This window comes from Rhipicephalus microplus, chromosome 10 (genome assembly GCF_043290135.1).
Source record: "Rhipicephalus microplus isolate Deutch F79 chromosome 10, USDA_Rmic, whole genome shotgun sequence".
Classification (NCBI taxonomy): domain Eukaryota; kingdom Metazoa; phylum Arthropoda; class Arachnida; order Ixodida; family Ixodidae; genus Rhipicephalus; species Rhipicephalus microplus.
This window is the reverse complement of record NC_134709.1, coordinates 51,535,563-51,560,977: the sequence shown is the minus strand read 5'-3', so window position 1 is coordinate 51,560,977 and position 25,415 is coordinate 51,535,563. Positions and strand designations below refer to the sequence as shown.

The 25,415-nt window shown below is 48.4% G+C and overlaps 1 protein-coding gene and 1 long non-coding RNA gene across 2 annotated transcripts in view; both read left to right on the top strand.

The window, feature by feature from the left end:
* LOC142774242 (uncharacterized) overlaps positions 1-25,415 on the top strand; it is a 49,470-nt gene that overhangs the window by 16,483 nt on the left and 7,572 nt on the right. The window contains exons 5-6 of the mRNA XM_075874631.1: positions 2,916-3,039; positions 3,772-3,833. Coding sequence (XP_075730746.1) covers positions 2,916-3,039; positions 3,772-3,833 — 186 coding nt within the window. The remainder of the gene's footprint in view (positions 1-2,915; positions 3,040-3,771; positions 3,834-25,415) is intronic.
* LOC142774720 (uncharacterized) lies at positions 4,683-6,704 on the top strand. Its single transcript, XR_012886522.1, has 2 exons — positions 4,683-5,036; positions 5,447-6,704. It is a non-coding gene; the product is annotated as an uncharacterized LOC142774720 (long non-coding RNA).

The window sequence follows — 25,415 nt, the reverse complement described above, 5'->3', positions numbered from 1 at the left end:
CTCGGCTGCTGACCCGCAGGTTGCGGGATCGAATCCTGTCTGCAGCGGCTGCATTTCCGACGGAGGCGGAAATGTTGTAGGCCCGTGTGCTCAGATTTGGGCACGCCCCGCCGCTGTGGTATAGTGGCTAAGGTACTCGGCTGCTGACCCGCAGGTCGCAGGATCGAATCCCGGCTGCGGCGGCTGCATTTCCGACGGAGGCGGAAATGTTGTAGGCCGGTGTGCTCGGATTTGGGCACACCCCGCCGCTGTGGTCTAGTGGCTAAGGTACTCGGCTGCTGACCCGCAGGTCGCAGGATCGAATCCCGGCTACGGCGGCTGCATTTCCGACGGAGGCGGAAATGTTGTAGGCCCGTGTGCTCGGATTTGGCACGCCCCGCCGCTGTGGTCTAGTGGCTAAGGTACTCGGCTGCTGACCCGCAGGTCGCGGGATCGAATCCCGTCTGCAGCGGCTGCATTTCCGACGGAGGCGGAAATGTTGTAGGCCGGTGTGCTCGGATTTGGGCACACCCCGCCGCTGTGGTCTAGTGGCTAAGGTACTCGGCTGCTGACCCGCAGGTCGCAGGATCGAATCCCGGCTACGGCGGCTGCATTTCCGACGGAGGCGGAAATGTTGTAGGCCCGTGTGCTCGGATTTGGGCACGCCCCGCCGCTGTGGTCTAGTGGCTAAGGTACTCGGCTGCTGACCCGCAGGTCGCGGGATCGAATCCCGTCTGCAGCGGCTGCATTTCCGACGGAGGCGGAAATGTTGTAGGCCCGTGTGCTCGGATTTGGGCACGCCCCGCCGCTGTGGTCTAGTTGCTAAGGTACTCGGCTGCTGACCCGCAGGTTGCGGGATCGAATCCTGTCTGCAGCGGCTGCATTTCCGACGGAGGCGGAAATGTTGTAGGCCCGTGTGCTCAGATTTGGGCACGCCCCGCCGCTGTGGTATAGTGGCTAAGGTACTCGGCTGCTGACCCGCAGGTCGCAGGATCGAATCCCGGCTGCGGCGGCTGCATTTCCGACGGAGTCGGAAATGTTGTAGGCCGGTGTGCTCGGATTTGGGCACGCCCCGCCGCAGTGGTCTAGTGGCTAAGGTACTCGGCTGCTGACCCGCAGGTCGCAGGATCGAATCCCGGCTACGGCGGCTGCATTTCTGACGAAGGCAGAAATGTTGTAGGCCCGTGTCCTCAGATTTGGGCACGCCCCGCCGCGGTGGTCTAGCGGCTAAGGTACTCGGCTGCTGACCCTCAGGTCGCGGGTTGAATCCCGTCTGCAGCGGCTGCATTTCCGACGGAGGCGGAAATGTTGTAGGCCCGTGTGCTCAAATTTGGGCACGCCCCGCCGCGGTGGTCTAGCGGCTAAGGTACTCGGCTGCTGACCCGCAGGTCGCAGGATCGAATCCCGGCTACGGCGGCTGCATTTCTGACGAAGGCAGAAATGTTGTAGGCCCGTGTCCTCAGATTTGGGCACGCCCCGCCGCGGTGGTCTAGCGGCTAAGGTACTCGGCTGCTGACCCTCAGGTCGCGGGTTGAATCCCGTCTGCAGCGGCTGCATTTCCGACGGAGGCGGAAATGTTGTAGGCCCGTGTCCTCAGATTTGGGCACGCCCCGCCGCGGTGGTCTAGCGGCTAAGGTACTCGGCTGCTGACCCTCAGGTCGCGGGTTGAATCCCGTCTGCAGCGGCTGCATTTCCGACGGAGGCGGAAATGTTGTAGGCCCGTGTGCTCAAATTTGGGCACGCCCCGCCGCGGTGGTCTAGTGGCTAAGGTACTCGGCTGCTGACCCGCAGGTCGCGGGATCGAATCCCGTCTGCAGCGGCTGCATTTCCGATGGAGGCGGAAATGTTGTAGGCCCGTGTGCTCAGATTTGGGTGCACGTTAAAGAACCCCAGGTGGTCGAAGTTTCCGGAGCCCTCCACTACGGCGTCTCTCATAATCATTGGTGGTTTTGGGACGTTAAACCCCACATATCAATCATTCAGATTTTGGCACACGGTAAAGAACCTCAGGTGGTTGAAATTTCCGGAGCCCTCCACTACGGCGTCTCTCATAATCATATGGTGGTTTTGGGACGTTAAACCCCACATATCCATCATTCTAAAGTCTAGCTCGTCGTAAATGTTTTTGGTGGGAATAGCCATTTGAATAAAGTGTGTGCTTCAAGAGGTGGTGGGCTCTGCATTGCGGTCTTGCATTCGTGTCTTCTACAAGCTGTGCATACCCATGAAGAAGAACATATCATAGGGCACCTCATTTGCATGCTTGTGAAAACAGTGAAAAGAAGTTCCTCTGTTTGGAAATGCAGTGAAAGTAGCTTTCATGATTCACAAACAAACGCGTCCTGTATACATGGTTCGCAATGCAACACGAAACATTGCAGTAATAATGCATGGTACAAGCGTCCACTGCCAACAGCCATCAGAATAATGGCTCCTTGGTTGAATGCTGGTAGCCCACTACAAAAGGCACACACGCTACTGCGTCTTGTCCCCTAAGGCCACGTAGTGGGTGCATAGCAAATTCAAAAAGGTTTCATGCACTAAGTGCTTGAGTACGCACTCACAATAGAATGTCGCTATCGCGTTCAACGCACAAGAGCGAAGCGTTAAGGTCCCCTAAATGCTTTTGTGCCTTTTGCAAAGTCTGTATCTAAATCAACACTAAGTGCTAATTATATTTCTTGAATCAGTCTGAGAGAGCTCCACTCATTTTGTATACGTGTGATAACGGTTCTATTTCCTGTATTAACCGTAAGCTTATCGATAAATATCATCAATCATAACGTACATTCGACACGAACGCTTCATCGGGAATCGGGGACTTCCTGCATAACTCGTTGACCATTAAATGTTACTTACCATCACCAAAAATGCCGGAGGCGAATCACGGTACGGAAATCAACACGTTGCTTTTTTGTTGTTGTTGTTGTTGTCAGAGCACGTACCCATGTACCAAAACGGAGAGGCTGATATTCCGGAGGACTTGATGGCCGCCATCGAATCTACGGTGAGAGGACTGGAAATAAACAACGAGTACGTCCCCTTGATGAAAAGTGCGGAGTAAGTCCCAATTTTTATGTAGCGCTGAATGCTATAGTTAACAACACGTTGAAGTATCTTACACTTATACTGGATCGCATATTGAAGTGCCACACAAGCTCGCACAACATTCCGTTTTGTCTTAATGTTGATCTGTGCAAAGGGCACAGCTATTCAAGCACGCGAAAAGGGGCATCCGAATATTTCATGGTCCATCAATATGAGACGTGTGCAAAGGATCCGATGATCTTATTTTTGATTCCCAGAGCAAGAAATAATGTTGTTTGTGGATACGAAGTGCCAAACGCCAAGATACCAGAGGCATTATCGTTATCTTTTTTTTTTCCTCTGTGTGTGTTAAGAATTATGTCCATGGATGCAAATATAAAATGGTCAATATTTCTTAGTTCTAATCACTCGAAAATATACAAATAGATTCGAACCGGTGGACAAGACGCCCTTATGAATACGAGTCCACCATTGAAATCCCAAATAAATACTTCAGTAATGTTTATTTCTTGTTTTCAAAGTATACTCAAGCCATTGAAGTTTCCTGCGACGGGTGTATGTGCAAATCTTCCCCACTGTTGTGTGTACTTGTATGCTTTTAAAATGCCGAAAAGTAAATAAAAAAAACCACCCTCACATGCAGAAAAAACTGCGCATAATAGCCGTGCCTGCTGTACTTGCGATTTTTTTTTCAATTGCTTTAAATACCCACTCTGGATATTGGTGGCCTTTGTTTGCCTGAAGGGCCCGAGGCGGCGCGATTAATGTCCAACCTCAACCGGAGGAAGGCGCACCTTCTTCTCAAGGTAAGTGTGCGGAGGCTTCGATCAACTTTCGATTTTTGCGGGGAGAGACACAAGCACAGGCTGAGGACATCTTGCCTTATGAAGAAAGCAACACTTAGCATTGGAATACTCTGTAGCATTTTGTATGCGCCGAAATGAATAACACCCTAGCTAGGAAGATTTAAAGTAACAAGTTTTTTTTTTTTTTTTGAAGCTAAGGATATTATATGTTCAACGGTGCTTACAAGAGCAGGAAGAAATGAATTCAGCAAAACGAAGTTTCGGTGAATATACATATCTACAGGGTGCCCCACCTATCTTTCTCCAGAGATTAAAAATGACGACGCAAACAAATGCATGTTGCTGACTGTTGCCTAGAGTGAGCCAGACTATCTTTTTGTTCCGATCAATTACCTAATTACGCCACTTTCACTAACTTTTTAAGCAATGAAGATGGGCCAGGAATTTCTATTGCGAAAGTTTTTCATCAGTTTGCAAAACGTCTGATTAGACAGTTTTGAGCCTTATATCGGTTATACTATTGATTTTCTCCTAACTACGAATGCCCGTGAAGTACAAAACTATACCACGTGACTATCTCGCTTCCGCGCCAGTGCGCATGATAATTCTAGTGCCCCCTGGCGTTCCGCATACGAACGCCCATAGCATTCGCCCGAGTGTGATGTCTCGACAGGACCACTTAACGCGGCACCAAATTGTTTTTTCAACGTGTTCAGGAAATGTAAAGTCCTCCTAAAATTTGCGTAAGGCCATCACAGTTACTATATAACATACGACGGCATCAACTAGGCATCTCGCAACATAGGTGGCAAAGTTAGTCGCTCGCTTACAACCGTCACCCCCGGAAAATCTTTTCAGGCCTGCGCCCAGCAATCTGACGTCATTTCCGGCCGGCCGACTCTCGGGGAAGCCGCAGCGGCAGCGAGCGCAGCGCGGGCGGCGGTGGTGACGGTTCGGCGGCGTGGTGTTGACGGTGTTTCACGTTTGTTGCTTTCCGTTGTTGTTTTGCGGCAATTTCGTTTCCGTGCGTGATGCTGGAGTGATGCGACAATGCCGAATAAGTGTTGTGTACCCGGATGCACCGGCAACTACAAAACAGGAAAGAAGATACAAGTGTTTTCCTTCCCTAAAGACGCCGACGCTCTCAAACAATGGCTACGCGCCATTCCTAGGAAGGACTTCGTGCCGACTTCGTGCACTAAGGTAAGAATTTGAGATGCTCCTGTTCTTAGCTTGTCGTTGCTTGTTCGGGTAGAAATCACCTGTGATGGGAAATACTTGAGCGTGTGGCCGCCGGGCCTCGCGAAGCGCTGACGCCAGCAGCGTTCGCAGCAAGGATGGTCAGCTGCGCTTTGTTCACTAACAGTGCCGTGGTGTCGTCCATTCTTGCAAGCTCTCGGTGGAAGCGCTTCGTGGAGTGCGGTGACATCACGCTCCCGTGTTTCCTTTCATGTTGCTTGTACCGCTTAGCGCAGCGCTTTTATTTAGATGCTTGCGAAACGTAGGTAGACTTTGTTTTAGCTACACGGACTGTAAACACGGTCATGCAAACGGGAGCGCATTTTTTTCTTTTGAGAAGTGGCGTCTCAGACGTTCTTGAAACGTTTGTGCAGGTGTGCGCGGATCATTTCGACGCTTCATGCATTGAGAAGACGACATTGTAGACGGATCCAAGGACAGGGAGAGTTATCGAAGTTGCACTCCCAGTACCACGGTTGCGTCCTGGATCTGTCCCAACGGTATTTTCCGGCTGTCCGTCCTACCTATCAGTACGAGACCAGAGCACGAGAGAAACCCCTGACGCCAAGAGGAGCCGACAAGAAGCCTCCCAACTCGCCCGTGCTGTAGAAGAGTCGCTGGCGTCATATGAAGCGGAGCAAGAACGAGACCGGTTTTCGTCCCTCGAAGAACTAAGGGCTCGCCTGCAAGGGGTGTCAGTGTCTCCGAAGTGGACTGTGATTCATAAAGAAGAGTGCTCCATGTTTTTGAACATTATCGACTATCGTGAACCTTGTTTGAATGCGTCATTGACCGTGTTTGCAAACCTTGAAGTCTTTGCCTGCTATCAAGGTTCACCAATCAAGAACCTTGGTAGCGCTGTTGTACCAGACTCAGTTCAAAAAGTAAGTTCCTTGTTGGAAATTTTGAACAACCTGTCGATGCTGTCTGAGGAGCGCTGCACTTATTGCCACCTGGCTCAAGCAATACATTCCCTTGTTTGAGCCTTGTTTCCAGTTTTGTATCTCTTTACAAGTTGTTAGCTTTTAAAGGTGCTGTACTTTTTTCTTTTTTTTTTTTAACTCGAACTGCCTCGGTGCCCACTGTAGCAGTTGTACAGTCCGTTTTGGTACCTAAGCTGTGTACACTTTCCTTGTGCACTCTGTGTACAGACATGTTGTGCACTGTGATTTGTTTTTTCTTAGATTTTTGTTTGATTTTTTCCCTAGAACATGCACCTACCTGTGGCAGTACAATTACTTTTCTTTCTGTCATTTATCATGCTGTGGACCACAATTTAGTCACCAGTGTTCTTATGTATTGTATTTTTTGGCAAGTGTTTGAACCTGATACCTTGTGTTGCTACTGCTACTATGATAAACGAATGGTATGTTTTCCTCTAACCTACAATTTAAATGAAAGTGTGCTTTTTCTGTTCCAAAGCTCGGGAATGTTTTTGCTGTTACAATCTGTTTTGTTTTCTGAGTTTTATGTGGCAAGATATTGTGTTTTGTACTTTTGGCATATTTTCAGCATTAAGGGCAACATCTTGTGTTGCCTGTCGTCTGCCTGGACCGAGAACAATGTGCACTGTGATATTTGTACAGACGGCGTCTGGCTGTGATAAATAAATACGCATTATTCCATTCACGATATTCATTATTTCTTGATACCTTGATAAGTTCCCCCGCAACGGTGGCTCAGTGGCTAAGGCGTAGCGCTGCTGAGCACTAGGGCGCAGTTTCGATACCCGGCTGCGGCGGCCGCATTTCTGATGGAGGCGAAAAGCAAAAACGCCCGTGTGTACGAGATTTCGGCACACAATAAAGATTCCCAGGTAGTAAAACTTGATCCTGAGCCCTCCCCTACGGCGCGCTTCATCGCCTGTGTTGCGTCGGCGCGTTAAACCATACAATCAATGGATACCTTGATAAATCGTGTGGACATGGTGTCAAGGAACCTCGCCCGAGTCGGTAGGCGTGAAGGGCGCTCGCGGCAAGCGCTCGCGGCAAGCGCTCGCGGCTGGCGCAGCCGCCCAGCGAAGGGCGGCCGGCCGGCCGGCGCGATGTGACGTCGTCGACGTCACGTCACGTGACGCGCAGGCCTGAAAAGCTTCCGGGGGTGACGTTACAACAGGAATATTATAGCCTTCCTGATCAAGAACGACAAATTTTAGCATAATTACCGGTTTGAATTCCGGCTGCGGTGGCTGCATTTTCGATGGAGGCGGAAATGTTGTAGGCCCGTGTGCTCAGATTTGGGTGCACGTTAAAGAACCCCAGGTGGTCTAAATTTCCGAAGCTCTCCACTACGGCGTCTCTCATAATCATGTAGTGGTTTTGAGACGTTAAACCCCACAAATCAATCAATTAGCATAATTACCACCTACTTTCAAGCGAAGAAATGTTAAGATAGTAAAATACTATGTTCGTGAGCGTCATAAAAATCTGCTCGGAACTAGTAAATACATGTGTTTACTAACTGTTTACCTGCTTTTAAAGACAATAGTCTTTGTTGGGAACTTTCGACACAAAAATTTTGCTTTGTCGGTCTGTCTGTCTGTACATTTGTTTGTCTACTCCTAACGGTACTCTAAACGTGACCAAAGTGACCAAACGATGCTCCAACTGACCAACCCCATACACAGCGCCGACCACTATTGCTCAAGATTCAGCGTTAATACTTGTGTGATTGTCAATTAAAAAGCAATCATTGCGCATATCTTAGGCACCATAACAACATGTCATAATTTTGTATGTGTATCTTTTTACTAGAAAAAGGCATACACAAATAATTCTAGGGACCGTAGCGTTTATCACGCTGCGCTGACTATGCAAGGCTTGCACAAAAAGGCAAGTGTTTACAAGCGCTTTGCTAAGACGACACGGTGGTGGCACCTACCCGTCGCCTTGCGTTCTACACCTTATCACCTCAGAGACGGGCGCGCACGCCGAGCGCTTCGTTTTCCAGGATAACTGCCAGATAGCGCTCATGTGTCACGTGTGACGTGACTTGATGCGCTCGTTCGCCTTCGCTGCACGCTCGAGGCACTCTAACGCAGCGCGTCCAGAATACCATTCACCAATTTTATTGCACAAAATATCAAATAAACGTTTTGTTCACTCTCTTTAGGCGCAAGACTATCGTCTTTTGACGATAATTCCAGTGTAACATGCAGATACAGGGCCAATTTTTTCAGTAGCATGCATGCACGCATTACTTATAAATGAAGACAAGAAACTGCTACGCGGGTTATAAGAGGCGGACACGAAAACAAATCACTTTATTGGATCTTGAGAAATTTTTAACACGAAAGTGTTTTATTGTGGCGAAAAATTATTCGCATTTAAAACAGAAGAAAAGCGCCTGTCACGCGGAATCAAACCAGCAACCTCTCAATTTTCAGCGTGCAACGCTAACCACTACGCCACAGAGCGTACGTGGTCGGGTAGGCTAACAGCAAGCCATTTATATAGACCATAAATCATTCGGCCGTCCCCAGAGCTTCGCCCCACCGCGGCGGTCTAGTCGCTAAGATACTCGGATGCGGACAGGCATGCAGGTCGCGAGATCGAATACCGGCATCGGCGGCTGCAATTTCGATGGAGGCGAAAATGCTGCACGCCCGCGTGCTCAGATGCGATAGCACGTCAAAGAACACCAGGTGGTTGAAATTTCCGGAGCCCTCCAGTACGGCGTCTCTCATTATATTATATGGTCACTTTGGGATGTTAAACTTTACATATCAATCAATCAGTGCTGAGTGTTTCGAAACTTTAGCGCGTTTTCGCCATCTGTGGCAAGATGGCGCGACAGGTTCGTGCTGGGCGCGCTCTAACGGTCATCGTCTCCACGGTGCGTAGCGTGGTCTCTCCCGTACGCGCTTATCAGACTCGTAATTCAGGAGAGGACGAAGGTCAATTCGCACGCTGCCGCGGCCGCGTTTTCGGAAGGAGCCCGCTGCTCACACACTAAGAAGTAGGAATTGTGACCGTTGTTCACACTTGTCTTGTGTATTTTCTGTACTCTTTTCGTGCTTCTTCCTTTCTGTTTGAACAGCGCGCGTTCAGTGTATAGCGGTGACAGTTGTAAGTGCGCGCTTCTACGGCGTGTGTTAATTTCGTGCGTGCTGTCTGGTTGAGGTGTGCGCTGCAAGTTTCAAGCTCCTTGCCGTTCCTAACATGACTTTGTAATTTGTTGCTTTTGCTGAAACAATGCACTATAAACGCTCAACTACATCTGTAAAGACACGTTTCTATTTCGTGTTATACCGATTCCTATATAGGATCGGCCATGTTTTTTTTCTCGGCATTTAGCATGCAAAAAACCGTATCCAGCACTCTTCTGTTGTTGTTAAACATAGCAACTGATCGATAAATGCCAATTCCCAAAGTTAGCACAAACTTTGAGCATGTATAAAAGGAGGAACAGGCGGACAGGCAGTGAGGTTAGCTATGTATTCGACCATCAGGATTCCTCCCGGCTGCGGCGGCTGCATTTCCGATGGAGGCGGAAATGTTGTAGGCCCGTGTGCTCAGATTTGGGCGCACGTTAAAGAACCCCAGGTGGTCGAAATTTCCGGAGCCCTCCACTACGGCGTCTCTCATAATCATATGGTGGTTTTGGGACGTTAAACCCCACAAATCAATCAATCAATCAACCATCAGGATTCCGCAAGCAGCCTAGGAAACAAGAAAGGAAACAAAAACAAGATCATCGCACTGTTTGAACCTTATCTCTAAGCCAGGTCATCCTTAAAAAGCGCAAGAACGCTACCAACGCCATTAAAGCTAAGGACGGACTCGACGATTTTCCCAGGGCCTTATTTTTCAAAAAAAAAAAAGTCATCATCAGGCCACTTTAACATAACACAACGTAATCTCAGCGCGCCGAGCCGGCGACACTCATCGAGTGGCGGACCAATCCTTTTTGATTAGCTTAAGTTATCGCAAGTTATTTGTTGGCCATTTCAATCGCAGATGAAGAGACATTGCTCAACACCACACTAGGCCACAAGCTTCGCATGAGCGCCTCCTAAGCTCCAGATATACTGACTGAAGGCAGAGTTTAGTTTGACAAACGGGTCCAAGCTATAGATGTGTAGACGAGCTTTGGTCAATTTTAACGTCTTCCACTGCTCAAGTATAGCTTCACGTGCGATCCCCTCCCCTCCCCCCCCCCCAAAAAAAAAATCTCCATTGGAGCTGTCTGTTCACCAAGTTCTGAAATCTTGAAAAGATTCGCAAACGAACAAAGCAGTGAATGAGACAGCAATTTACTGTACTGTGTTGTACGAGGTAAGGCAAAGAGGGTTGGGGAGTTCTTACATCCGGGCAGAGCATACAACGCATGGGGTGGTGTGGTCAGCTCGGACTTTATACATAAAATCCCACCGGCGGTGATGACAGAAACATCCGCGACAGTGTCAATATAATTGCTATACACTGTAAACAGAAATAAGCCGAGATGGGAGTAAATGACCTTGTCCTCTAGCGCACGCCCAGATGGGAGTTTTAAAAAACCGTCCGGAGGGAGTAAAAAATTTACTCCCCATCAGTAGGGGGTTTTTGCATGGTGCCAGGGGAGTTTTTATTTACATCCATTGGGGAATTTTTTCAGGTCAGTATGGGAGTAAATTTTTTGCATCGACAAATAAAAAAAAATTACGTCAGCAGCCGTACTATGCGTAAGCGTAACTTTAATTACATAATATTTAATGCGCACAACAATGATTACAGAACACAAACATTATCACAACGTTCCCGTTATATCACAACACTCGCACTCACCACAGCTTGCCACACGCAGTACACACTTACCATATAGTCACCGGGTATATATATGCACCACATTTTTACCTCCCATGTCGCCCTGGTGAAAGCCTTTTTTCGCTATTAATTAGGCAATAAATACGCACGGCGTAAGTATGAACTTGCGGTGGTCTGATGTAAGCACTTCAACACACATGCCTTTTATCCTAAGTCTGCCTAATATTTATAATTTTTTTACTATAGCGAAAAAGTTTCATCAGTTGACGCTCTGTCGTACGGGCTGAATTTGCATTAGCAGTACTGTTTGTGGATCCGTAAAATGCACGGAATCATACACAAAGTGCGCGCGGCCTTGAATGAACACATTAACGAGGCACATTTAGCAGCTCCAGCGATGATCCGAGGTAGACCGCCGCTACCGCGTTCGACGACTAGGCCTCACTCACGAGTACGGCACGGTGATTCGATGAATGAGAGCAGGCGATCACAAAACGCTTGCTGATGTGCAGTTTACGTCTCGTTTTTCCCATGCACAGAAATAGGTGTCCGCTATCCACGCAGTTTAAGCTACGGAGCGATAGACCTAAACAAATGAGACGGTTCGCAGTCGCTGTTCCCGTTGCTCGCATGCATTGCATGTATAGCTCGCAGAGCTCGCCACGGCGGCCGGTGCGCAGTGCGAACTCGATACGATCCCGGCTTGATACCGACGCCATAGCGAGGCCTTCCTACCGCTTAGATGTTGCAGCCGGTGAAATACCGGTGACACTCCGAGAAGCTACTATCGGCGGAGACGGGGCGAGCGCGTCGCCGGCGCAACTCTCAGACTGGTTGCCGGCCAGCCTGCCGTAGTCGAGCGAAGCCTACTTCGAACCGCTTCGAAGTTTTACGCTGCAATCGCCGACGACCGTACTCCGCCTCGTTCGGCGCTCGCCTTGTAGTTAGTCATTGACAGCTGCGGTCGCAAGGCGCAGAAGACTGTTATACATCCCAGCAGCCTTCATTTTTTGTGAAACACATTCTTTGCATCGCCGGTGGTCGGTGCTAGCTCGTAGCGCTTGCCGCGGTGGCCGGCGCGCAGTGCGAATTCGATACGATGCCGGCTTGATACCGACGGCATAGCGAGGCCTTCTTACCACTTAGATGTTACAGCCGCGATGAAATACCGGTGACACTCTGAGAAGCCACTATCGGCGGAGACGGGGCGAGCGCGTCGCCGGCGCAACTCTCAGACCGGTTGCCGGCCAGCCTGCCGTAGTCGAGTGAAGCCTACTTCAGACCACTTTGAAGTTTCTGATGGTGAAACTCCAGGAGCAGCCGCTGACGATCGTAACAGCTTACTTTTGCTACCATTAATTTATTCTTCGAAGTTTTTTGTTACTCGGCCCTTTGAAGCGCGGCATTCACGACGTTTCGTTGAGGAATCAGACCGATGTGCAGCGTGGTTTAACGGTGCGAAATATATTGAAATGTTCCCAGTAAATACCGACCAGTCGTTGCTATTCTTCGGTGCACTTATAATATCGTTGCCTGTTGACAGATGCTTACACGGTGAGCCACACAAAGCACATGTGTTTCACACCGACGTGCAAACATATGCCCGTACACACACATACACACACACAAACACACGCACACGCACACACACACGTCACGCCCAAAGAGGGTTTTTAAAGCTCCTATAGGGAGTTTGTAACCACGTGACCTGAAACTCCCTGGGGAGTTTAACAAGGTCATGTCGTTCATAAACTCTGTGATTAAGGAGGGGGCACTTTACGATGACATGTGCCGAGTTCACTCCCTACCAGGGAGTAAATAATTGAGGCTGGGGAGTTTTGTGGGCTTATGTGCTGGAGAAACTCCCATCTCGGCTAACTTTTGCTTACAGTGTACCCATAAAAAAAAACGATGTATGCGTCTAATACATTGCGTTGTTCGATCACTCGCAGGGGTACTGCAAGTTCCACGCAATGAAAACGGTCCAATGACGGTGTCCGTGGCGGAGCCTAGCACCGCAAGAAGCCACCAGGGTCCAGGACTCTACAAATGCGAGATATGCTATACGTCGTTCAGATGGGCGGGAAATCTTACGCAACATCTGCGTCTCCATATGGGCGAAAACCCCAAGCAGTGCAGCGTGTGTCACAAAGTATTTGCGCGAAAGTCCCATCTCAATACGCATCTCCGCGTTCATTCCGGTGAGAAACCCCACAATTGCGGCATATGCGACAAAACGTTTACGCGAAAACTCAGTCTCACCTACCATCTCCGCACTCATTCAGGCGAGAGACCCTACAAATGCGCCATATGCGCTAGATCCTTCGCAGTGCCGTCAAGTCGTCGTAGACATGAACGATTGCACGCAGCGGACGAAACATCGAAGCGCTACGCATGTGGTCTTTCATTCATGAAAACCTACGCTCTTGAACTTCATCAATTCGTCGAACATAGGCAAGACACCCTGTAAGCCTATTCATCCTCCGAAAACGGATTAGAACCAATTGAACAGGTAATAGATCACCCAGTAGGTTCACTGTCGGGCTTATGTGTTCTCTTTGCTGGTGAATTAAGGGTCAAATCACTCGCCTGCTTAAAAAAACAAAAGCTTGTACGTGTCTGCCTTAATCACGTGATTCAACATCCATTTTTGCCTGCGTACTGGAGCGTTCGTTTTTTAAAGGAATAGTTCTCTTATCGAACAAGCGGGCGGACATTTTGTGCGCCATTTGCGCACGGAATTCATTTTCATGTTCATTTTTTACACTTGCCTTTTACATTATGTGACGCGCCCAGCAAGCCTTCGTATCGCAATGCATCAGAGAGTTTCATAGCTCTAATTTTTTTCAAGAACTGCGGGAAAACCAGTGCATAAACAACAACTGCGGGAAAACCAGTGCATAAGCAACAATAGCCCTTTTACTCTCTAAAAATGACGCAGACATAGCTTGAAACCGCACGTGTGACAAGCCGGTATCTCGGCTAGCGACAAAACGGCAGTATTCGAGAGATGCGGGGAACAATATTGCTTGGTATTTGAAAATCACGGGAAGAAGCGTCACCCCAAGCACCTAAAAGTTCACTACAGAAAAATTTTATTACTACCCGGTATTCTATATACTTCCCCAAACCACAATATGATTATGAGAGGAGTTGAGGGTTCCGGAAATTTGAACGATCTCGTGTCCTTGACATGCGCTGACGTCGCACATACACGGGGCTCTACCATATCGCCTCCATTGAAATACAATCTCCCCGGCTAGGACCGAATCCACACTCTTCGGTTGCGCAGCCGAGCACATCAGCCACTGCTCCACCGTGCCGGACAACGAGAATTTGGTAGATGCTCCAGTTATTGCCGTTCTGATACATAGCCATGTTCATTGCAGCTGGCTTAGCGAAGCGTTGCTCAGACGAACCCAAAACGGCTGCATTTGTGTGTTGTGACAAATGATGGAGTGCATATATCCGCGCATGAAGATCCATGAGCTGTAATTACAAACTCCTGCTGTGAAGACTGTGCGTGTTTCGAACTTAAAAAAAAAAAAGCTTCTGTTGGTCACCCAAAATACTTCAGGAATATTCAATAAAGTTACCACAAGCCAACCGAATATCCAGTGCTGTGTCCTGTCGTATGTGTGCCTAAGATATCTTTTCCTAGTAATTCTAGAATTGTGACATAATGAATGGGGGTGTGAAGTCGGATACGTGACCTGAGTGTGACGTGAACAAGTTTATGCGAGTTCGTCGCGAAACCAGAGATACTCCGAATTCGTGGCGTCAGTTGTGACATTGTCGTCACAACATCACTTCACACAGTGACGTGGTCGCTTGGTAAAAGCAGAACCGATCACGCAGCTGCGCGAAACAATGCGAGATTCAGAATGATTCCAATACCGCCGATCCTGGGCCCTCCTCAGCATTTTTAGGGGCGAAGCTCCTTAAAGCAGCACCCGTTCGTCCCTCGTCGTAGTACGTAACATGTTTACGCTTTGACCTGGAAGGTGGTGTCGGCGGGAAGTTTCTCCTGTGCGTTGTTGAACAATAAAAAAAAATGCCTCACCGAGGTGGTCTAGTGGCTAAGGTACTCGGCTGCTGACCCGCAGGTCGCGGGATCGAATCCCGGCTGCGGCGGCTGCATTTCTGATGGAGGCGGAAATGTTGTAGGCCCGTGTTCTCAGATTTGGGTGCACGTTAAAGAACCCCAGGTGGTCGAAATTTCCGGAGCCCTCCACTACGGCTTCTCTCATAATCATATGGTGGTTTTGGGACGTTAAACCGCACATATCAACAATAAAAAATTCGCAGCGTGCGCGTTAACTAAAAGCCAATTTCTCCTGTCTCTCATTCTCCATTAGCATCCATTGGCATGTACATTAAGTACTATCTGACAAGAAAGGGTTGCTACGTTATACTCAGTGGGCGTAACTTGGTGGCCTTCTTGGTTTTAGAAATGTTCAGCGAGCGTTGGGCCGCAGTGCCATGAATACAGTGAACTAGTATATACCATGAACTCGAGGTGGTTAAAGGTGGGAGGTGAACACGACGCGCAAACCGCAATTAAGTGTGCATGTGCCACCTCTCGTTTAGTCCTTGGAATGTCCACTAGATGGCGGTGCTTCTATATGCGGAATATATGATGAAAAGATGTGAGATGGTGGTACTTGGAGTGTTGACTAGATGGACGAACGGGCACACAGACAGATGCATGGACGGACGCACTGATGGCTACACGGACGGATGGACGCATGAACGGATGCATGGACGAACGCAGGGATGTATGCATGGATGGACGTGCAGACGCACGAACAGACGCAGGAAAGGACGGGCGGATGGACGCATGGACAGTCACACAGACGGACCCATATATGATGAAAAGATGCGAGATAGTAGCACGTCCCACGTATTGTTAAAACTGGAGGAAACGCCCAGCGCCAGAAGCGATTTCGCTTTGGCATAGCGTGTATGCTGACAAATGATACGGCAATATATTTGGCCCGGAGGTATTGTTAAACAATACCTCCGGGCCAAATAATTGGTAACAATCATCAATGGTAACAGGATCAGTATATCCTGTTACCATTCATGGCCAGAACTGGCCGCGACGATTTCCGCCAGGATAGGCTGCAGCGCCACGTCTCCGCACGAAACAATCGCTGCAACCTACAACATTGTACAGGCTTCAACAGCACCACCTTCTCTTTCTGAGCAAAGGGATACGAAGAAGTATACATTTTTATATGAAGACAGTATCTATGGACACGTCTGTAGCACCGGATCAAGAACTTTCAGCTAAACTATCACGGTGCATCGTGTGCTGTTGTAACTTCATTTCAGACAAACACCTGTCCGACTAGTATTCAGATCATTTTCTCGCTCTCTTCCGTCTTCGGTGGTCATGGTGCGTGCGGCGTCACGCGGCGGCTAAGAGACGTGAGTATTCTTAAGACGCTGCATCAGCCATGGGTGAGAAATTAGGCTATGAAAAAAAAAAAACGCCTGCTCCATTTACCGACACCTACACGTCCCCGAATTGCCGCTGTAAAGCTGGCAAATATTATTCGTCCGCTCCATCGGAGACTGCATGAAGTGCTTCCCTGAAAAACGAGTGGGGCTCTAGATAGGATGGTGAGCTATACGCAGCGCCATTCGGCGAAAGAAGAGTTTTCCACTCTTGCCGTGATGGCCACTGGCCACGCTAAATGCCGCATCTTTGTTTAAAAGGACATTTATACCATATCAACTGGACCGTGGTTTTAGCTCAAAGATTGCGCATCGGAGGCGTTATTCGATGGTCACACTATCGGTCGTTGCCTTCGGCAAGTAATCTCCGCGTTCACTTTTCTGTCTTCACATATACATTACAATTACTAGAACCATCCTTAATGTAACCTTGACATCTTTGTTTGGTAATTCTCATTATTACTGTGTCCAAAAAATGAAGCAAGCCTTCAAATTTACGCTTCTGTCCTCCTACAACTCGTATATATTTGTGTGCGGTGTGTTCCGTTGTTTCTGTTTGTTTCTTGTGCGAAACGTCAAACCCGCCATTATTACCACGTACCTTCTATTTGGCTAGTTATCCAGGAGATTCAGTCACGTTATCGCACTCCATAATATGGGAATACACATTAAAAAAAGGAACCTGCTTGAAGAAAGCTTCGAAGGCCATGTTTTGCGATACCCTATAGTTTGTACATTTGCCCCGTACACTGAAGGCAAAACAATAAAACACAGACCTGATGCGATCAATTGCGGCACACCCACATAGCAAAATTGTTGGGCTTCTCTGGTACTTTTCACAACGCTGTTCGAGCAGAGCGATACATTACAAGATATCTCGAAGTGCGAATATACGAGATGAAGGCCTAAATATCTGGATTGTAATAGCACACAATCTTATAAAAGATGAACGCGGTGTGGCGTTGGCGCAGCATGTGCCTATGAGCAGGACGCGCATGCGTCGATTCATATCTTTTGACCTATGCTTTGAGGTGCTGGCACGTGGTTGCAGGAATATACCGTGACAGGCCCTCCTATGCACCGCACAACTTCGTTAGCGACAGTATACCGTCTCGTAGCTGAAAATAGGGGGCTGCATTGTTTGTAGAGGAACGTATACGACTATGGCTGAAGAACCGCCACCGCAATGGTGGGACTGGAGCTGCCCGTCGGCAGAAGACAACGGAAGGCCGTGGAAACTTAGCTATGAATTATGACATTCCAGGCCACTGATTTTTCGTGCTTAAGCGTCACGTTACATAAAAGGTCAATGAAATGCTGTCTGAGAGAAACAGAACACGCAAGTCTGAGAGAAACATAACACGGAACTTGACTAAACAAAGAAGAGATAATGAAATGAAGACAATGGCTTAGGCATGAAAAAAGTCGGGTGATAAGAAGCTGGTGCGGGATCGGTTGCACTTACTCCTCAAAATATGGCCGCATTTAGTCCTCAAAGCAGGACGCACGCCAGTCTGCCCCACTTAAAACTATCGTCACGAACAGCGTAGTCAGTGACCCCATTTTAGTAGAGAACTGCCGAGTGAATAAGCGGGACTGTTATGTCGCAGAGGAGATCGGTTATAACTTATCGCACTTCACTTATCTGGGTTATGCCTCTCCAGACTTTAGTTGTATCCGACTGCGCATGCAGAGCACCATTCTAGCTGTGTTGAATATTCGAAAGAATATAACTCGCCCGCCCCGGTGGTTCAGTGGTCCTAGTACTCGACTGTTGACCCGACCATTGCGCTTTCGAATCCCAGCAGCGGCGGCCTCAAAGGTTCCCTGCAGACGTGACTCCTGAAGAAGGCTCCAGCGGCAAGAAGCGCATATTTTGAAGAATGTTCTCAGCCGCTCAGATCAGGGAGCAATCGCGGAACGACATCTTTTTTCGGTTCCGGTGTCTTCTGTGCTTGGCCAGTGGTCAAGGCAACGGTACGTCCACGTTATCGACTGGATCAGCCAGCCGCAAGTGTTGGACGATAAGAAGAGCACAGCATAAGGCATCGCTCCACGATGGCACTCCTGAAGCGGCCGCGGCACTACAATCGCTGCTGTCGTCTGTTTCGAACTGCCACCGAGTTAGCTGATGCGTTATAGCCCGAAGGCGATAAGCTCAGATCATTTATTGAGCGAAGCATGCTGCGAAGAGCTTGTCGCCGCTGTTGTCGTGTTCGCCGAGAATTTGATGTGGTCGCGTTTGAGTGAGGGTCCATGAAGCTGCTGCCATGGGCACCAAAGCGGCCACGGCAGCAGATTCGTCGGGGTAACAGTGTGGCGGCCTCTAACGTATTTGTGGTGCCTATAGCTATGAAGGCGGAAGGCTATAGAGTTTCGAGTACCTACATAAAGGTGACCTTGAAGCAACACGCCCCCGCTCAATATTTCCGAAGCCCTCCACATGGGCGTCCCTCATCATTCCTTCGTGGTGTTGAAACCTAAAACTCCAGGAATTATTATTACAGATAACGAAGCTAGAAGATAAGTTTGTTCGGCTTCGAGTTTTCATGTCCACTACGCACATCTTTATGCGCTACACTGTCAGTGCCTTTGGGTTTATCACGGCGTGTCTCGTTTGGCTTAGCAGTGCGCGTTCAGGCAGTGCAAGCACAAAAAATGTTTAATAATAAAGTGAAATAGTACTACAACTTTTTTAACTGACGTAACTCGGCAATAAAAAAATACAGTCAAGTGGGCGTTCTTCACATGAGGTAAGAAACCGTCCAATAAGAAAGATGCTTACTCACGTACGTGCATTTGGTGACCCAATGCATGCTTTGTTAGATATCGGGCGCACGGATTTCGTCTCCTTTTTAGGGGCGAAGCTCCTTATAGCGGCACCCGTTCGTCCCTCGTAGTATGTAACAAGTATAACATTTTCACCTCCAAGGTGGTGCCGGTGAGAGGCTTCTTCTGTGCGTTGTTGAACAATAAAAATAGTACTCAATGTACATGTCAATGGCTGCTAATGGGGAATGAGAGACAGGATCATTCGGCTTTTAGTTAGCGCGCAGGCTGCGATCATCATTAGCAGCCATTGGCATGTACATTGAGCACTATCCGACAAGAAACGGTTGCTACGTTATACTCGCTGGGTGTAACCTCCTTAGCTTTAGAAAGGTTTAGCGAGCGTTGAGCCGCAGTGCCATGAATACAATGAACTTGTATATACCATGAATGAACTCGAGGTGGTTAAAAATGGGAAGTAGATACGAAGCGCAAGCCGTAAGAAAGTAAAAGCCGGATTCTCCGCCTTTCATTTCCCATTAGCAGCCATTGGCATGTACATTGAGCACTATCTGACTGAAAAAGTTTGCTACGTCACGCTCGCTGGGCGTAACCTCCTTGGTTTTCGAAAGGTTTAGCGAGCGTTCAGCCACAGTGCCATGAATACAATGAACTAGTATATACCATGAACTCGAGGTGGTTAAAGGTGGGAAGTGGACCCGAAGCGCAAGCCGCAAGAAAGTGTGCGTGTGCCACCTCTCGCTTAGTCCTTGGAATGTCCGCTGGATGGCGGTGCTTCTATATGGGGAATATATTGTACCCGCTGCCACGCATCGACGACTCGTTAGACAGATTACGCCGCGCCCACTATTTTTCCTCTTTGGATTTAAAAAGCGGGTACTGGCAAATCGAGGTTGACGAACGAGATCGCGAGAAAACGGCCTTTGTTACCCCTGATGGTCTGTATGAATTTCGAGACCTTCTTTTTGGTTTGTGCTCAGCGCCCGCAACCTTCCAGCGAATGATGGACACTGTGCTTACTGGTCTGAAGTGGCAAACTTGTCTCGTATACCTTGATGATGTTGTCGTTTTTTCTGAAACCTCACAGCAAATTCTTATCGCCTCAGGAGTGGGCTACAGGCTATTCAATCAGCAGATCTTACACTCAAACCGCAGAAGTGTCACTTTGGTTATGAAGAGCTCAAATTCCTTGGCCATGTAGTCAGTGCAAAAGGAGTCCGACCCGACCCCGACAAACTTGCCGCTGTAGCCGCGTTTCCGCATCCTACAGACAAAAAGACTGTTCGGCGCTTTCTGGGCTTGTGCGCCTACTATCGACGATTTATTAGAGGGTTTTCGAAGATAGCGGAACCCTTGACTCGCCTTACACGCGACGACACACCGTTTGTATGGGCTACCGAACAACAGGCTGCTTTTGCCGAGCTACGACAGCGGATGCAGTCAGCCCCGGTTCTTGCGCATTTTGACGATGATGCTGACACAGAGGTGCACACTGACGCCAGTAACATCGGCCTCGGCGCAGTGCTCGTCCAGCATCAGCACGGCAAAGAACGAGTCATTGCCTATGCCAGCCGCTCACTGTCCCGTACCGAGGTGAATTACACGACCACAGAGAAAGAGTGTCTCGCAGTAGTGTGGGCGATCACCAAGTTTCGCCCGTACCTCTGTGGTCGTCCATTTAAAGTGGTTACGGACCACCATGCCCTCTGCTGGTTGGTAAACATTCGTGATCCCTCTGAACGACTGGCCCGATGGAGCTTGCGTCTACAGGAATTCGATGTTACCATCGTATATAAGTCTGGACGGAAGCATGAAGACGCTGATACGCTGTCGCGTGCACCCATACCTTTAGTCAATCAAGAAGAAGATGACGATGACGGTTTCCTGGGCGCCCTTAGCTCATCTGACTTGAGCATACGCCAGCGAGAGGATGAAGAGATTCGACCGCTCATCGACTATCTGGAGGGTCATAGCGCCGTTATACCTCGACATCTATTTCGTGTCATGACGTCTTTCTGCCTCCGAGGTAATGTCTTGTACAAAAAAAACACCCGTTCTACGAGCCGCGCTTATCTCCTCGTCGTTCCGAAGGACATGCGGGACGAAGTCCTCTCCGCGTGCCATGACGAGCCCACATCTGGTCATCTAGGTTACTCGCGAACGCTCGCCAGAGTAAGTGAGGCGTACTACTGGCCCGGACTTTTGGCAAGCGTGAAGCAGTACGTTAAAAGCTGTCGTGAATGCCAGCGTCGAAAGTCGCCACCAAGCAAGCCGGCTGGATTACTTCAGCCAATTTATCCACCCCACAAGCCATTTGACCAAGTCGGCATGGACATTCTCGGCCCATTTTCTTTATCGTCCGTCGGCAACAAATGGGTCATTGTTGCAACTGACTATTTGACCCGCTATGCTGAGACACAGGCGATACCACGAGCCACGGCTTCTGAGGTAGCACAGTTCTTCATGTGCCACATTGTTCTGCGCCACGGTGCTCCATCTACAGTGATAACCGACAGAGGAACAGCGTTCACTGCACAGCTTATTGATGAAGTTTTTCGGCTAAGTAACACTAGGCATCGAACGACGACTGCTTACCATCCGCAGAGCAACGGCTTAACCGAGCGACTAAATAAGACAGTCACACCACAGAGAAGAATTAAGTGCGCGTGGACCCCCGCCCTAGCAAACAAGCCCAACCGACGCGCTTTGTTAGAGCCCTGTTGCTCGGACATCAATAGACCTTGTCGACACCCCCTGGAGCGACGTGACAATATGATGAAAAGATGCGAGATGGTGGTACTTGGAGTGTTTAATAGATGGACGAATGGACACATAGACAGATGCATGGATGGACGCATGAACGGACGCAGGGGCGGCTGCATGGACGAACGCAGGGACGGACGCACGAACAGACGCACGCACGGATGGGCTGATGGACGCATGGACGGTCACACTGACGGACGCATGGACGGACGGAAGCAAGAACGAATGGACGGACGAATTCTTCGCCCCACTCTCCATCATTCACTCCGTGGATATGCTGCCATTTTTGTTTTCACCTACACGTGCCATCAATCGCATTGCCATTCAATCTGAAAACGAATTTAACAGGACTTACTATAAGTGCATCCTCAAATGGAAAGATGCTATATAGAAACACAGATGTTATTGTACCCATGGTTACCGCATTTCTACGGGTGCGAAATTTTAAGAACACTCGCGTACTTCGATTTGGTTGGCTGTTAGGAGTCCCCCAGTTGGTCGAACTTTCCAGTTCTCTCGTTCAAGGCGTCTGTCGCCATGACAAGGCGGTTTTGTGACGTGAAGTAACCACGTTGCTTTACACGTTGCATACCGCGTTGCTTACTCAACAACGTTGCTTACCACGTTGATTTACACGTTACTTTATAACACGTCGCTTTACATGTTTACTACCACGTTGCCTTAAAACAAAGGGACCGCGTTTGCCCAGAGGTGCATCGATTTGTGTGAGTTTACATGTAGCAAAAGAACGCAGTGCTCGATAGCGATAGAATTGAAACAATGTTGGAGCTGAAAAAGTTCTGTCAATTTCATATCCCCGAAGCCAGCCATACTTGATCGAGGAAATCCCGACGGAGCGCATTGCTTAATTTTCCTGAGAAACAAAAGGCAAATAATTTATTGTTTTGAAGATCTTTACTATATGTAGAAGCGACTTTTTGCAGGAAAGATAATTACGTCACCATTGTGTGTTCGCGCATTCTATAGAAGTCACATGAGTTGACTTTTTTAACCTTTCGCCCAGCCGAGAGTATCAGTGAGTAATGTTTTGCTGAGTCTTTAGTCCAAGTAAGTTTGGCTAAAAAACTTTTACTGACTCTCTGTTCAAGTAATTCGGTTTGAGGAAACCTCTGGTGAGTGCGTCTGATAAATTTTCCCGTGACTGACTTGTAGATATCATACTCACATTTTGTTCCACTCCCGTCAATCTCATCAGGTATCGACGCCATAATTTTATGCGCTGTACACGGCTTGAACGCTTCAATACTGCGCGTGATTAGAGGCTTCTATGCAGCCACAATACACCATGTTATCGTAATCATTGCTCATCGCAAAACGCCGTGTAAAATACATGGCGCTCTTTGGCCTCCAGAGGCCCTTTGCCATAAAACCCCACTAACCATCATCATGTCAGTCCGAGTGAGCCATAAGAAAAAAAAAAGATTTCTTAAGTGAATCTGAGTGAGCGACTTTTCGCCAACCTATAAGTAATACTGTCGCGTTCTTTGCGAAGATATTATGGCTTTTCACAAAACCGAACAAAATATCATTGAAGAGGACAAACTGCACAGTTGACGTGTTTAGAACAAGTGTTCAAGGAGTCAAAGTACGATGCACTCTACTATGGCAGAGCATTAAGCTAACGCGAAACTTGCGTTTTGAAGGAATGTTAAACGGTTAAGACCACGAGGTTACTGTATACTATGGGAGAGCAATATGCTGTCCCAGTTTACAGAAATATTGTGAACCTCCTTTCAAGGTGCTATTTTCGAAATAACTATAGTTGCCTACATTTTTCCAATCGTCATAGTTGCGCAACTTTCTTTTCAGCTCTATTTTCGAAATAACTTGTTGCCTACCTTTTCCCAATGGTCATGGTTGTGCAGCTTTTCTGCCTCGAATAATTCCGGTGAATTAGCCACTTCTCTCCCTCCCACATCGGTGTGACGCGATGCCTGACATCACGTGGTGTCAGGCGATAATCCTTTATTGACTTTAATACACCGGTCATTTATCATCGACCTTTCTCCACCGATTAATGTGTCAATCGCTACTGTAAATTTCTATTTATGACAACTCCGATCTCCTATTTGACGCGAGTCTCGTTTATGCTTGTTTGAGAAATGGCCGTTGACACTTCAGCCTACTGAAACCAATGTCACCGTTTTCAGCCGGAAAGCAATTACAAGTTGCAATACCAAATGAATAGTGAACTAGCATGAAGGCGTTATTGTATAAGTATTTGAGCGTTAGTATTAGACCCATCACATGGTGAATGCATATTCCCAACAGAGGCAGTTAACGTGTCGGGTCAGTTTATTTATATAGCTCGGAATTCGCAGTTCACTTTCAGTCGTAGCACAATTTGGCCGGCTGCTAAAGTATGTGTCAGAGTCAACGCTCCCTTACGAGACACTCCTAATTAAAGGGCCACTCACCAAGCCCCAAAACAAATTATAGTTAGGCCGTGGCAATTGCTGTGCGTCCGATGAAGATCATTGTGCTTCAAAAATCTTTTCATTCTGTTCTCTACGAGGTGAGAAAACGTATTTTGGAGCGGTGCGAACGAAAAATTTGAGCTCGAAACCCTTGCCGCTCGTTCCGCGTAGCCTTCGCAAGCCAAATCTTTTCCTTATCCTCTCCGATATCCGGCCAAGTGGTCACGTGCGCATGACGTCTCCGAGCAAGCCCAACCCCCGAGGACGCGAGCGGCATTGTTTTGTTTACCAGCCTTATTTTGTCGTATACTGCTCGTTTCTACGGGACGGATGCCGCGGTGCGTGTTCGTTTGCAAATTAGGCGCGTTAGGATGGATGAGCCTAATGAGTGCTCGAACGCGCAGGACCACTATATTTCGTTTCCAGGGCTGGTTTCTGCTCGATGCGCTAACCACGGGGATATGAATGCACGCGAAACGCATTTATTCATATGGGTAGATATAACAGGTAGCGAAGGCTCCATTGAAGCCTATACGTTCAGAGAATGGCGGCTGATCAGCTGCTCATGGGCTCAGCGCCATCTCTGTGAGGAGGGAACGCTTCCTGCAGAACAAAAAAAAAAAGAGAAAGTATGTGACGCAATATCTGGTAAACAAGTGACGTCATTTTGTTGGCACTATAGCGTGAAATTTGATCTCAAATTACTTTTCATATGCCCCTGCTCACTAAGGACTCGCGCTTAGGTGATTTCCGGCGAGTCCTCCACGAGTGTGCTTCAAGTCAACGTCAGCTAATCTAATATCGACTCATCACAACATAGTGATGTTTAAGCGTACTACCGTTCGGTTTGCCTCACGGAGGAAGGAAAGGTAAGGAGAGGGCATGCCCAGCCGGCGCAGGACGTGAAAAGTGTGGCGGAAATGACATTATGGCGGCCATATACACTAGGCACAATGGCGGCGTTGCTATGGTTACGTGTTGCGCAGTGAAGCTGGTCTCGCAGTGAGCGGCCGCGGCTGGCGGCGGAATGTGTGCCTCCCCAGGTCTCGTGCTGAGCCGTGGCGGACAATATCTGCTCTGCACCGCGTTATTGGTTACGCAGTGTTCTCCTGGCAGTTACATTACTCTTAGCAACGTTTACA